At 38.9% G+C, this 15,259-nt stretch overlaps 2 protein-coding genes, 1 non-coding gene and 1 pseudogene across 4 annotated transcripts; 2 read left to right on the forward strand and 2 right to left on the reverse strand.

The window, feature by feature from the left end:
* Positions 1–943: 943 nt before the first annotated feature.
* Positions 944–1,679, forward strand: W05G11.8. The gene is made up of 2 exons (NR_147816.1): positions 944–1,018; positions 1,379–1,679. It is a non-coding gene; the product is annotated as an Unclassified non-coding RNA W05G11.8 (non-coding RNA).
* A 4,523-nt stretch (positions 1,680–6,202) lies between these two features.
* Positions 6,203–7,185, forward strand: W05G11.2 (annotated as a pseudogene). Its single transcript has 4 exons — positions 6,203–6,273; positions 6,323–6,680; positions 6,732–6,874; positions 6,955–7,185. Coding segments are annotated over exons 1-4 (803 nt in total).
* A 1,184-nt stretch (positions 7,186–8,369) lies between these two features.
* btb-5 (BTB domain-containing protein) lies at positions 8,370–9,646 on the reverse strand (the record flags this gene model as incomplete). The annotated part of the gene is made up of 4 exons (NM_001330882.3): positions 8,370–8,650; positions 8,699–8,849; positions 8,901–9,303; positions 9,558–9,646. 4 exons carry the CDS (start codon positions 9,644–9,646, stop codon positions 8,370–8,372), a joined length of 924 nt encoding a protein of 307 aa, NP_001317757.1.
* A 1,742-nt stretch (positions 9,647–11,388) lies between these two features.
* On the reverse strand, positions 11,389–14,761 carry pck-1 (Phosphoenolpyruvate carboxykinase [GTP]). The gene is made up of 5 exons (NM_064733.6): positions 14,483–14,761; positions 13,533–13,921; positions 13,299–13,486; positions 11,844–12,728; positions 11,389–11,708 (listed from the first exon to the last, which is right to left on the reverse strand). The coding sequence occupies exons 1-5, from the start codon at positions 14,755–14,757 to the stop codon at positions 11,490–11,492; spliced, it is 1,956 nt and encodes a 651-aa protein (NP_497134.1). The 5' UTR covers positions 14,758–14,761; the 3' UTR covers positions 11,389–11,489.
* Between the last annotated feature and the right edge of the window lie 498 nt (positions 14,762–15,259).

A 15,259-nucleotide genomic window follows, 5' to 3' on the forward strand; every position in this document is an offset into this window, starting at 1 on the left:
AATTCAAATCCGAGTTTTCGATGAATTTTTGATGGGGGGGGCTGGGTATTTTGGAGTAGAAAACATTTTTGGCCACAGTAGAGTCGTAGGTTCAAAACTTTTGTCATTGTGTATCGAAAATCACAATTTTCATGTTTTCAATCCACAAAAACTTGTTTCCGAACAGTTTTTGGAGCATTTTTATTTGAAAATTTGAATTTTTCATCTATAAAAACGTATTACCCGCTAGAGGGTTTGAACCCGTAACCTTCTGCGCCAAAGCCCTGCCCTTAGCCGCCTGCGCCATTGGGAGCGGGGCGCCGCACCCCTCTCCCTTGCGGTAGGTAGCGGCATGGCGCAGGCGGTAAGATGGTTGGCTTTGGCGCAGAAGGTCGCAGGTTCAAACGCTTTCGCGGGTAATAGTTTTTTCTAGGTGAGAAACTCAAATTTTTCACATTAGAAAAACTAAAATTAGTTCAAAAACCCGTTTTTCAACAAATATTTCTAATTTTCTTTGTTTTCATACAATTTTAAGTGAAAATTCTAATAATTTTCCGAATTTATAGTTTTTCTGAATGATAAATTTGAATTTTCGGGTCAAAAAGTGCAAAAAACTAAATTCTTTCTTCAATTCTAAGATCCTTCTGATAGTGAGGTCAAAGAAAGAAATATCTCCCCCACATGTTTGATTCATTTCCTGATTGATTATCCGACTTTTTTGCGTATTTCTGGAGTCATGTCATTTTTTTTTCATTTTTTTTTCAACCCAACTTTATGGGCGTCTGACCTATTTTGGACGGGCAATTTTGTGTTTCAAACCCCATAATTTTCGGTTTATTTATGCCCTTCTCCACTCTCTATATTTATTTGCTCCATTTCCAATATTAGAGACGCTTCTCGGAAACACTTTTATTTCCTTTTTTCTTTAATTTTTTTTGACTATAATACTTTCAAACTTTTTCCAGGTAACACAAATGGCGCCTATGCGGCGCTGGATCATATTACTACTATTCGCCGTGCTGCTCGTCTCACAATCTGTGTAAGTCGCTCAGTTTTTGAGATAACAAAATATTTTCAATTATGAAATTGTAGAGCTTAAAATTTTGCACATTTTGTTAGTTGAAAACTTTTTGATAGCTATACTCTCCGCAGAGTTATGCGTGTTCAAAATTTTGGCAGCAAGAGAGTGTGAGAGAATGGAGGGTGCGAGGCGACGAGAGTGCGCGCGCTGTCTGCGTCTCCCCCTCTCTCAGCTAGCAAACGTTGAAAGCGCATATCTCCGCGAGGAGAAAAGGTATTTAAATATTATTACATACCAAAATGTGTAAAATTTTAAGCTCTATTAGTCTAACCAAAAAAGTTATTGAAATTTTGTTAAATCTAAATAAAAGTTTCTCAGATCCCAATCCGAACCGACAAAAGACAAAAAGCAAGGCAGAAAAGTGTCCGAACTGGGACCCTCCTACATGCGAAAACGTACCCAATTCCCGTCCATCTTCATTCGACCGTACCGACCAACACTCGCGTTGCTGCTAGTTTCGTGACCACCGCCGCCCATAATTTTTTTTGTCCCTTCTTCAAATTTCCCGCTCCCTAATGTGTCAAGAATGGTAACCTCTCTCCACAAAAAATGATGATTTCCCAAGAAATTTGCCCGTTTTTCCCCCACTTGATCAATCAATAAATCTAGTGATACAGTTTGACACTTTCTTTTTTTGAAAAATTCGAGTTTCTAATCTATAAAAACATATTTCTCGCAGAAAGATTCGAACCCCTGACCTTTTGCGCCACAGACCATCTTCTTACCGACTGCTCCATCAGGAGCCGCCGCGCCACCTGAGCGCGGCGGGAGTGGCGGCATAGTGCAGTTGGTAAAATGATGGGATATGGTGCAGAAGGTCACGGGTTCGAACCTTGCTTTGAGATATAAGTTTTTCTAGGTAAACATTTCAATAATTTCAGTCTAACTAGTGAAGAAATGTTCGGAAAGGCAAAAAATAATCAAATTTGGTAGTAAAATTTGCAATACTTTTTGCCTGGGTTCAATGATTTTTGGCCTACTTTTACCCATGAGCACCTTGTTTTTGTGGTTTTCAAAATTCCACAGCCAACTAAAAAAAAAAGTACACACTTGAGAATTTTCAGCAAAAAAAACCCAAAAAAGAAGTAAAAAGTAGCAAAAAGCAATTTTTTTTGACCTTCGAGGGCATTTAAAAAAAAACGAAGAAATTAAGTTGTTGTTTTATCAAAACTCATTTCCTGATTATTTCAAGATTTTACAACGTGATAATTCGAATTCCTCATCTAGAAAAAACTTCTGAGTGCAAAAGGATCCGAACCCGGGACCTTCTACACCACAGCCGAGCTTCTTACCGTCTGCGCCATCAGGAGCAGTGCCGCCGACCGACGCTCCAGCCACGAGTAACCGGATAGCGCAATCGGTAAGAAGCTGGACTTTGGAGCAGAAGGTCCCGGGTTCGATCCCTCTTGCGAGATATAGGTTTTTCAATGCGTAGAATTCAAGTTTTTACATCCTAAATCTGGAGAAACTGGCTGAAAACTAGTAAAGCTGAAAAAGCAGTTTTCCGAACTTACTTCGCGGTCAAAAAATGGAGGAAAGCTCAAAAATGTGGTTCTTTTTTGCCATTTTTTACTGTTTTTTCTGCCAAGCAGCCTCTAATAAATGCCGAGTGTACAGACTCCGCCCCTTTTTCGCGTTTTTTCGCGTTTTTTTTGTCTTGCGAAAAAATGTCACACTACGTTTTCATTAATAACTCCAGAGCCGTTTGACTGAATTTAATAATATTTGACAGCTTACTAGAAATATTTTGCCCCACGGTGGAGCAAAAAACTGCACAAAGTTTGGAGCAAAACTGAGCTCAGGGCGGCTTTCCCCAGTTTGAAAAAAAATTTTGTTGTTCTTTTTACCCCCAAAAAATCATGTTTTAATTGAATTAAAATTCGGGTTTTGCTCGGTTTTGTTCCAAATTTATGTGCAAGATACTACTCAGAGAGGTGGATTTTTTGAAAGAAAGTTTGAGTTCATAAGTGCAAATGGAAAAAAGTTGTGATAAAACAAAAGGCCAAAAAATGACATTTTGCCAAAAAAAATTTTTTTTCCGAAAAAGTAGTTTTTCGTCTTTATCTCAAGTTCTACTTCATCTTTTTTAATATTTTTTTTGTTTACCCCACGTAAAAAAGTACGCTGAACACGATTTTTAACTCAGAATTGGAAAAAGTTTTATGAGTCGGCCGAGCAAGACGAATAAGTGCCAAATTTTGCACACTTCCCCTATTTCGCGAATCTACTTTTTCAATCATAACTCGGTCAGTTTTCAATTTTTCTTAGTTTTCCAAAAAAAAAAAAAAAAAAAAAGTGTAGGTCTCATCAAGACGCATCGAGACGTATAAAATTTGTAAAAAGTTCAGTGGGAAAATTTTTCAAGAAAAAAATTATTCAAAAATTTAGAACTGGGGGGAGTGGTTTCCTGGGTCTCCTGAACATTTTTTCCACTAAAGTTTTGCGGAATGAATTTTTGATTCATAGTTTTTGATTTTATTTAATGGAAGATGAAGTTTCGTCGCATTAGAAATACTCTGCCAAGAGATATTATTTTTATTAATTTTCAGGCCAAAACTTGTTTTTTTCTATACATTTGTCTGTGTACAAGATATAGCCCTCAACTGTACGTTTCCTTTTTGGGAAATCAATAATGAATACAATCCTGTAATAAAATTTTCAAAAATTCGTTTTCCCGCTGACATATCAGTAATAAACGGTTTTCGAACGCCTTTTCTCAAAATGTAATTATTGAAGAAAGCGGAATCAAAAAACGACTCCCTCCAGAAATTTCCCTTCCCTACATCCCAGTTTGAGGTGTCTCCTCACAGGTAAAGCGCCACAGGTTAGTGGCAGGTGAATGGCAGGTTAAAAGCCGCCAGCAGGTTAGTGTCAGCTTAGTATCAGGCTAAAAGTCCCTGTCAGGCTAAGAGCAGGTTAGTGTCAGCTTAGTAATTTTCGCTCACATTTTGAGAAAAGCGCGTCAGGTGAACGGCGAGTAAGTGTCAGGTGATGGGTCAGATGAGTGAAAATGGAAGTTTCAGAAACTGAGTGAAAGTTCATAAAAATGAGTTTTATGTTCATTCGTGTAAATTTCTGAAAAAATTATTCCCAGAAATACAGTTTCGGGGTTAACACACCGGATCATGAACCGCGTCAGGCGAGTGTCAGGTTGATGGCAGGTTAAGAGCCGGCAAATGGTAACTGGCAGGTTACTGTCAGGCAAAGTTTTTCTGACTCCAAAAAAAAAAGTTTTTTCCAATTTTTTCCAAAACTGTTTTAATCTTGTAGAACACAAATGGTTTACTATTTTACATCAATGTAAATGCTCATATCACAATTTCTGGTGAAAAATTATGGTAAGTTTTCAAGAATGGGCCCATAAAACTTGTTGTCTCCGGTGGCCTATATCTCCGCGGAAAAAAATCCTACAAAAAAATGAATCACTAACAAGTTGCAGATAATGATCTAATCAACAACTTCTCAGTTGAAAACTTTTTGTCAAAAAAATTTTTGGCCGAGGTTTGGACATGAGAATTTCAGGAACATTTAAGCTTTCTCCCGCTTTTTTTCAAGCACTCTTAACTCGGCCAACAATTTTTTTGACAAAAAGTTTTCAACTGAGAAGTTGTTGATTAGATCATTATCTTTAACTCGTTAGTGATTCATTTTTTTATTGGATTTTTTTCCGCAGAGTTATAGGCCACCGGAGACAACAAGTTTTATGAGCCCATTCTTGAAAACTTACCATAATTTTTTACCAGAAATCGTGTTCTGGGCATTTGAACGGCAGAAACGACATTTTTTCAGTGCAATTTTATAAGTTTTCAAGAAAATTTCGAGAAGTAAAAACTTTCTGAAAATACTATTTCCAGAAATACAGTTTGTGGGTTACCGCACCGCGTCAGGCAAGTGTCAGGTTCGGAGCAGGCTAAGAGCCGGCAAATGGCTACTGACAGGTTACTGTCAGGCAAAGTTTTTTGACTGACACAAAAATAATGAAGGGATAAAACTGTTTTTTTCGAACAATTTTCCTATTTAAATCAACTCACTAGATATGGTTAGTGAGAAACAAAGACAAATTGACTTTCACGGTTTTTAAAATTTCATACTTATGATGCGATTCCAAAACTCGAAATCATGTTTAAATTATTTTTGAAAATTTGTTCAAACTTTTATTAAATAATATGTGGAAAAACGTAAAATTATGTGTTGAAACAATTTTTGTAGTTGAATAGAGATTTTCCTTACTCAATTACTCTAATTAATCTACATGCTATGCCAGTTCTTTGGTACCATGACCCTCATCGGGCAAGCAAGATATCAAAAAATTATTAACTACAAACTTGTTAATTTCGTTATGGACCATGTTTTACGTTTGATAGTTTCTCGTTTTCTTTGCAGAGTACCGAGATATCATCAGTCAAAATCAGTGATATTTGACTCGTAATTAGGTGCTCCTATCTGCTCAGATATCCGAGATGGCTAAAAGTTACAATGATTAATTTGCCAAACACTTTATTCCTAACAACTTTCCACTTGACAAGTTTTTCATATTTCCGCTACCAACGGTGCTAGACCATTTTGGAAGTATTGACTTTCTATGAACAAGCCAAATTGAGTGTTGTATTTTTTGCCCAGGAGTGTGATTGAGCCATGAAAACTTTGGAAAATACTAAAATATACATTTCCCACACATTCAAGAAGTATTCAGGATTTTTGGAAAAAAATTTTTATCAAAAGTATTTTCATAAGGGGGGACCCTTATGAAATTTTTGATATCAGTGGAAAATTTTTAGTTAAATTTTTTCTGAACTAAATTTTTAAAAAAATTTTTGTAGTTTTCAAGCACAAATCACATTCCCGACTCAGCGTGATTTTTTTTGTTTTTTTCGACTTCTAATAAAAGCGAGAAAGCATTTCAAAAGAAGCTCCAAACTCAGATGGCAACGACACTCCGAAATAACGGTAGCGCGCACTCTTTACCGTAAATCCTCCTCATTTTCGAAATTATTTTTTCACCATTTATTTTTCTTTTTCTTCGATTTTTCTTTGTTTTCTTCAGCAATTCTTTGATTTTTCGGCAAAAATAATTATTTTTCGTATATTTATTCGTGTTTCAGCATTTTCGACGTTGACGCGAACGATTGGGATAACACGGAAATGGCTGGAGGAGAGAAGTACCGGCGGTGGCGACAGCATTGCTTCGCGAAGAACGAAAGATGGAAGATAAGGTTAGAGTTGAACTCAAAAATGAAATTATTCATAACAATATGTTTTCAGAGTCGTACAGATCCGTCGCCTCTTCGACATTGACCACAAGCGTCCACTAAACCACCTCATCCTTCCATTTTGATAAAAATCAACGTAAAAAGGAACTAAAAAATGAAGAAGCTGTGAAGTAGATTCAAAAGAAAGTAGAAGAATCGAGCCTCACGCGAATGCTTTGACAGGCAAACACAAGTTAATAAGAGATGCGAACAATTCACATCGATTGGTTCAGCGATGCCGTGAGAGAGTACAATTTCCAAAAGGAAGCATTTCATCTCGCTGTGAGCCTCGTGGATCTTGCTCTTCCAATGTTCATCATTGATAAAATGCGATTTCAACTGGTTGGAATTACGTCTATGATGATCACAGTGTATGTTCATAATTAAATATTTAAATGTAATGTAAATTTTAAAAATTTTAGAAAATACGAGGAAATCTTCCCACCAATCGAGTGCCCGACTTTCTTTTGATGGAGCAATTGATTGGAAAGTTCGAATTTGTCGTCGCTAAGCCCACACCATCTTGGCTCGGAGCATGCTTTGCAAAGAGAATTAACCTTACAAAGTGAGTTTTAAAATCATGATTTTTTAGCTCCTTTGGAAAAAACTAGCGATTTCTCTCAACTTTAACGTTAATTTTTACAGAAAGATGCGGAATGATGTCAAACTCCTCGAGCTGTCGCCGATAGATGCTTATTTTCTACGTTACAGCCCATCTGATGCTGCTCAGAATCACAGAATCAACAATTCGACCAAGTGGCTGCTAATGATGGATCCAAGGAATCGGGAATCGAGACGATCCGAAATATTAAATAATATTTATGTTTTTTTTCCCTTTTTTCAGATTTATTTTTTCATTTTTCATGTTCAATAAACAAAATTTTTGGCAATTTTTCTCTTTTTTTATTAACATTTAATAACAAAAAGCAGTATTCCCGGTATATGGGGGCCTAATACAGAATCTACAAGAACCTGACACAAACCTGACGTTGACCTGTTGCCGGCCCGCGGCGGCTTAGTGTCAACTTGACAGCGGGCCGCGATTTCACCAGCCAGTTGTTCTCCATTCAGCAGCCAGCGGCCTGCTGGCAGGTTGCCACTAACCTGACGCGGTTTACCTGTGCTGCATGGCCGAGTGGTTAGTGCGTATGACTGCAGAAATTTTGGTAGTTGGTTCAATTCTACCAAGTGATACATTTTTTTGTTTTTTGTGAGTAATCGGGATTCGAATAGAAATACTCGATTTTATACAAAATATGTGTACGTCTCCCCTAATATAAAGCCTCCTTAAACTTCAATCAATCAAAACTCAGCTTTAACTGATTCATCGGGTGCATCTCTTTTTGGTCAAACCGAATTCAAAAATTAAGAAGACTCCCATTGACCTACTGAAATTTTCACAAACCCTCTAACAGGTTCGAGGCGAAGCCGAGAACCTACGCCCGGCAAGGGGACTCGCCTTACACCCCCTACAACTGGCGGGCCCGCAGGGCCCGCTAGTCGGCGTGTGAGCTAAAAACTAAATGATACATTTATAAAACCAGTTCATATTTATTTAGTTGCCTAAATAATAAGGCGTTGTAATTTCACAAAGTTGTCTTTCATCAGTTCCAAGTACTCTTTATATCCTTCCTCGTCCACCGTGTTCTTATTCAGAATTACTCCCTTTTTGGAACTGATCAACTGGTCGGCTTTCTCGATTGCTCCCAGCAAGTCGTAGTTTTTGATAAATTCTGTCGCGACCTTGGCGCGAAGTTCCGTCTTGAATTGTTTCAATGAAGAGAGTACTGAAGAGTGAGAGACGCAGACTAAACGGCTGTAAGGTCAGAGGAGCCATTGATGAGCTAAGAATCGATTTACTTGGTCTTGCGAGCCTTATTTGGTGGGCAGTTTGCCGAATGCACCTTGGAGCCCCACATGGCTCAAAATTTAATAATAAACACGAGATTGCGATATGTGACAGGTTTTTGAAATTTTGATCAATTTTTTTGTGTTCTAATTTTTTTTCAGAATCCAGTAATATTTTCAAAATTATCTTTAACAAACACCAGAATAAAAATTTAGTCAATCAATTTCAAGACATGGTCAAGAACTTTAGCCTTCACGTTGTCAGACAGTTGCGAGTATACCGGAGAATCCCTCAATTGCTTTCCTTTTTCCATGGAATCCAGCCGAGAAATCACTTTTTCAAGAAGCCTCGGAATTGAATACTTGTCCGCCAAGAAAATCAGTTGCTCACATTCTAATTTGTCACTGTGACAAAGATGAAATCCCACCATGTTGGTTACAGCTGGCATCAAAAAACGATCAGCCAATTCCAGAAGTTTATCGGCAGTTTCATCTGAAAAAAGAGTACCTATAGTAAATTAAAATCAAGTATCAAAATTACCATTCGGAAAAATCATATTAGGATAGATTGTGCTTAACAAAAGACAGAAATCTTCGTAAGAAACGTCCCTGATAGGAATTTCGGTCAATTGAGCTTCTTTGAAGTTTGACGAGAAAAGCTTGCGGAAGTAGCTCGAATGAAAGGAAAGAAACTAAAAATCAGTGATTGAACGTATCAAAACCTGCATCTATGTTTCACTTGCCGCTTTACAAACATATATCTTCTTGCCGTCAACCACCAGAACTGCATCGGTTTCATCGGAAGGTAAAAACATTTCTTTATAAATTACTCTTGGGTTGTAATGAAGACAGAATACATATTCAAATGCAACAAGGCCTAGGTTTTTGTACGGATGATTAAAATTCTTCACCAAGCTTTGCTTCGGATTGTTCATATCAACTTCAATCTGCATTAGAGAGATATTCGACTTTCCTGCGACAGGTTTCACAACAATAGAACCTGTTATACGGTCCACTTCGGCAAGTTTCAGCTCGCTCCAATCAAAATTCCAAGTTAACATGAATTGACCATTAGTCTCGTAATCAAAACCGTCTTCATCGTCATAATCGTCGTATGTCATTGGTGTGAAAGAGCTTCTCCAACACCTGAAATGTTGGTAGAGTTGTGGAATGGCCGCTGCCAAACGATGTTTGGAGGTAACGTAGCGAAATTTGGGCCATTGCTGTAACAGACTCGAAATGGTACAAAACTACCGAATTTTGTAATGAGACGTCTCGAAAATTTATCAGAAAAAATATAGCTCGCGGAATTATTGTTATGTAATTGTCATCTTTTTTTCGAAAATTTTAAACCGCCATAACTTTTTTTTTGGGACAATGGGCAATACAAACAACCTCACCATTTCAAACCTTTCACCTCGTGTGCTAATCCAGAACCACCCTGAACTTTAATGATCTCGCTTTGAAACTTTATCACATCCTCGACCATTTTTAAGTTTTCCAGATACCTGTAAAGTTACGATTTTTTAGAAATAAATGTTGGCAGGAAACTATTAGGTCTCCAAATAAGTTCCGGGTCAAAAATCATAACGTTTTTTGCCTTTTATCGATTTTTTGAATTTGTGGGAATTTATGTTATCAACCATGATCTTTCATTTTAAAATGATCACAAAATTTTTGAAAACTCGAAGTGCCCTAACGGAGCCAACCTTTTTAGGCATTTTTCTGATCTCGCTTCTTTGCAGCTATAAACTGAACTCTGTGTGTGGATTTTGCTTTGTTCAGAATACATTGGAAAAAATAACAAAAGTTTCGAAAAAAATCCGTCCAAAAAAATACAACACATTTCAGTTTGAAATTTGGATCTCGAGAAATACTCAAAAAACTGAAAAATTTTTCCGAAAAAATTATGTTTTCTATTATCATTTTAGTGTATCGAACTAATTTGAAAAGTTTCAAACAAATCAATAGAAGGCGAAGAAAGTTATGATTTTTGACCCGGAACTTATTTGGAGACCTAATAAAACTTTTTGAGATAAAACAAATGTTGGCGGAGAAAATATTTTTTGAGCTGGAAATTCGAATCAACAACTTCTGGACAGTTCCAGAAGTTCTAGGAAATTCTTAAAAAGTTCGACGTTTTTGAGAAGCGTCAGGAACATCATGGAAAATAATAAGAATTGAAAACGCTCAAAACCGGTAAACGATGAAAATCTTTAATACAATCCGTCTCATCTTCTGTGCGCCCTTTTCTATCTTTCTCTCAATGTGCCTGTGGATCTCACTTTTAGGTGGTTTAGCTATATCTCTCATTCCTCAGAGTTTAGAAAAATTTTCGAGAATCAATAGTGTTATTCTTCGAATATTTTTCTTCTGAATGTTTCATGCAAGAAATAATAAATTATTGTTTCAAAAGCAAAAAAAAAGAAAAAAAAAACTAATTCAAGGAGGGAAGGTACAGTGCGTTGGGGTGCACTTGCATTCCGCATCAAAATGCAAATTTGATCGCATTTTTCTAATGTTGAGATAAACTTGTTTGAGCACGTGGTGTCAGAGTGTCCCATCACGGTGTGATCTACAAAAAATGCGCGAAATAGGGACGCAGAAATTTTAACCGTTGGCACATGGTTAAAAACGTGCTGCTGTCACACTTTTCTGGACTAAATTTTCCTCATTACTTACCTACTAAGTATCCTAAGTAAGTAAGTATTGTAGATCAAACCGTGATGGGACAACCTGACACCACGTGTTTGAGTGAAAATTTTCAATTAGAAATATTTTCTAATTAAAAAAGAAGTTTTTACGAAGAGTCCTCAAAGTTCAAATAGAATTATTCCTTTTCCTAAATATCTCCACTCAAAATACCCAATATTCTCCAACAATTTGTTTTCTCAAACATTGCTCCATGGGTCTAGCCAACGTAGTTAAACAATTTCTCGCTATTTATTTGATTACCCCTATTGAATTTTGTGCACATTATGTCAATATGTAAGAAAATTTGAACAATAGGCGGGAAATTTTGTTTCAAAAGGAAAATTTTTGATGTTTTGAGCTTTCTTGATGCACCATGAGCAAAAACCCTCATATAGTCTTAGTTTGATCTGATTTTTCGAACGAGAATCTTGTTTTATATGAGTTTTTCTATATTTTTGTAGTTGAGAGATTTCTGTGAAATCTTAAGTTAGCTCAGTTATGTGCTCCCTAAAAAGAGTTCCCAGCAACATAAGAGTTAGCGAAAATACATTTATTTAGCGAATTTAGCGGTTCTCTACTCAAATTATCGATGTAAATTGTACAAATTCATGCAAAACAAAAAATCAGTCTTAAATTATTCAAAGTGCGTGAACTCTCTTCTCAAGCTTGTCGAGCTCATCTCTGATCGGTTGTGGGAGATCGGATCCGACTTGGGTGTCGAGGAAGTGTCTGCTCTCGTCAACATCTTCAACCCAGTAGTCCTTTGGAATGCTCATCAAATCGTTCCAGTCGATGCGTGGGAGGCCGTCCAGGTTGATGGTTCCACGCTTTGGAACGTATCCGATCGCGGTCTCGATCTGGATATTTTTGATGGTTTTGGAAGGTTTTGAAGTGGAAAAAACTGAATTTTCTAGTAATTTTCAAGTAAAAGCCTCCAGTTTTGCTTAAAATTTAATTTTCAAATCGGAAAACGGGGGAAAAAAAAAACTTACAGCGATCTCCTCCTCTCCACCAGCGACTCTTCTCAAGATCCAATCAAGAACACGGATGTTATCTCCGAATCCTGGCCACAAGAACTTGTGATCCTTAGTCTCACGGAACCAGTTGACGTGGAAGATCTTTGGCGCCTTGTGTGGAGCCTTGCCGAGCTTGATCCAGTGCTCCAAGTACTTACCGTAGTTGTATCCCATGAATGGTCTCATTGCCATTGGATCGTGCATCACATTCTTGCCAGTGAACTCGGCGGCGGCGGTGGTCTCGGATTTGACGAGGGCTCCGACAAGGATTCCGTGCTCCCAGGAGAAGGACTCGAAGACGAGTGGGACACCCTCTGGACGGCGGCCTCCGAAGACGATAGCGTCGATTGGTACTCCTTGTGGGGCCTCCCAATCTGGATGAATATTCGGGCATTGCTTAGCTGGAGCCGTGAATCTCGAGTTCGGGTGAGCAGCCTTTCCCTCATCCCCGATATGCCATCTCTCTCCCAACCAGTTAGTGATTTCCAAGTGCTTCAACTGCTCATCAGTATATCCCTTGGCCTCCTTCAACTCCTTCTCCAGACCTTCCCAGAAGTATTCTCCGTCGGCGGTCTCGGCGACGTTTGTGAAAATTGTGTTAGCGCGGCACGACTCCATGGCCATGGCGTTTGTCTTATGAGAGGTTCCCGGGGCGACACCGAAGAATCCGGCTTCGGGATTGATTGCGTAGAGGCGACCGTCGGCTCCGAACTTCATCCAGGCGATGTCGTCTCCGACGACTCGGACCTTCCAGCCGGGAACCGTTGGGGTGAGCATGGCGAGGTTGGTCTTTCCGCAGGCGGATGGGAAGGCGGCGGCGATGAACTTCTCCTCGCCTTCTGGGTTGGTTACTCCCATGATCTGGAAATAAATTATTGTGGAAAAAAATTGTAGTGAACCAAAAATTGCGTTTACAGATAAGATATGTTAATTTTTGAACTGAAACTTGAAGTTTTGGGCCAAAATCTTATTTTTTTTCTGCTTCAGATTTAAGTTTCTGATCCAAATTTCTTATTCTCAGGTCAAGCTCAGTGGTTTTATCATTTCTAGATTTGAAATTTAATGGATTTCTGAGCCCAATTTTTAAAAATTTGAGTAATAAAATGGGCCAGATTTCGAGGCTTCCAAATTTGAAGTTTGTGAACTGGAATCCGCATTTCTAGACCATATTCAGAGTTTTATGGTCGAAATTTGAAGGTCTACTGAGGTTTTTCCTTGAAATTTGGGATTTGGAATCTAATTTCATAGGTTTGTACATATGTCAAAATTTGAAAATTTAGTCCAAATTTCGCATTTCTCAACAAAATCCAAAAGTTCTACGTCTAAATTTTGCACTTTTGGATCAACTTCAGTAGTTTAAGCTTAAAGTTTGAAGTTCTACTTCAAAATCTAAACTTTCCCCCTAAAATTTTGGGATTTCGAATCACTAACCAACATGTGCTCGGCGAGCCATCCCTCGTCTCTTCCAATGTTGCAGGCAATACGGAGAGCGAAGCACTTCTTTCCGAGAATCGAGTTACCTCCGTAGCCCGAGCCGAATGACCAGATCTCGCGCTCCTTTGGACGATGGGCGATCATTACTTTCTCTGGGTTGCAGGGCCAGTGGTTGATCACCTTTTCTGAAAAAAATCACACATATGGGCTCCGAAAACCCTACAAACTTACGCTTAACTGGACGTGGAAGTCCCACTGAATGAATACATCTAACAAAATCATTATCCCCGAGCGCCTCCAAAACCTTGGTTCCCATTCTGGTCATGGTACGCATGCAAAGCACGACATATGGTGAATCGGTCAACTCGATACCATTCTTGGACAATGGTCCTCCGATCGGACCCATCGAGTATGGTACAACGTACATTGGACGTCCAGCCATGCATCCTGGGAAGCGGGAGTCGAGCTCCACACCGAACTGCTCCTCGCTCATCCATTGTCCCATGATTGGGCGGACACCGTCTGGGGTATGGCAGACTGAGTCGTACTTGTCCTTGGTGACCATCCAGGTTTTGGACTCGACGCGGGCCACATCACGTGGGTCGGTACGGCAGAGGTAGCTGGAAATTTTATCGAGTTTTTGGGTCTAAACTACAGTAATCCTACAGTACTCCTTTAACTAAAAACCCCCGAAATTTTCAAATTCCTATTTATGGTACAATGTCCGTCACGATCATAGAAACCCATGTTTTTCTTATGTTGATCATCAGGAAAATCATAGTTCAAATCGACAAACACTTGTTTATTTTTCTCATGTTGCTGCAGCAGCCAGCAGCCAGCAGAAGACACTTTCTCCTACTGCCAATCACTGATAATTCTCAGAGATCGGCGGCCGCTGGCTACGTGAGGGATAGGTGATATGATCGCCCGGTGGAGAGGTAAACAAGAGATAGAAAAAGTGATGAGATGTGGCAAATCATCTGATGGAATTAAAGTGATTAGTTCAAAAGTTCAAGAAAAAGTGCAAAAGTGACCACCCAAGGTTCTGGTTCAAAATTCGAGGTTCAGCCCCCAATTTTTGGATCGGGTACAGAATTCTAGTCCGGGTCCGTGGTCCGGGGTCCGGAGTCCTGCGGTCCTGGGGTCAGGGGTCCTGGGTTCTCTAAGATTTTCCCACTCACTTGTTTTCGTAGGCCTTCAACGGAGTAAGGACACCACGCTCGACGAGCTTATCAACAATATCGTCGTATTCCTTCTGTGATCCATCGCAAATGTAGATTCCGGCCGGATTCATAAGCTCGGCCTTCTCGGCAACGAATCTCTGAACTTTTGGCGACAACGAAGCGAAGTCTCCCTTGAAAATTGGGATGTGGTTCAGCTTGTGGGTGACCACTTCGGTGACCACCTGGAAACCATCGGTCTCCATGTTACGCAGAGAACGACACTCGTTTGCCATGGTTCTGGAATAGGTTGTTAAAATTTTTTCTAGCTGCAAAATGAGCAGAAAAAGTTGAGGAAAAATTAAGAAGAAACTTGGTCGGAGGAGCGGAAAAGTCACAGCTGCTACAAGAAACATTGTGGTCATCGGGAAATGTCAACAGACAGCTCAAGTTGTGCAGGAAATTTAGGCCAGAAACTCTGTGGTTTAGGCTTAGGCTAAGACTTAGGCTCATGTTTAGGCCTACGCATAGGCACAGACTCAAGATTAGGCTTAGGCTTAGGTTCATGCTCAGGCTTAGGTCTAGGCTTAGATTTAGGCTTTTTATTTCTCAAAAACGTAAGTTTTTTTCGAAAGTGAGCTTAACTTTGTGTAAAAATCCTGTAGTTTTTCAAATTCTACTCCAAAATTTTGAGTTCTAACCAAATGTTTTTGGTTCTAAACAAAATTGCGAGGTTTTGTCCAATATTTTGGCTGGAAACTCAAGGTTCAGTGTTTGAAATTGGCAGATTCTCAATAA

The sequence above is a fragment of the Caenorhabditis elegans genome, chromosome III (genome assembly GCF_000002985.6).
Source record: "Caenorhabditis elegans chromosome III".
NCBI classification, from domain to species: domain Eukaryota; kingdom Metazoa; phylum Nematoda; class Chromadorea; order Rhabditida; family Rhabditidae; genus Caenorhabditis; species Caenorhabditis elegans.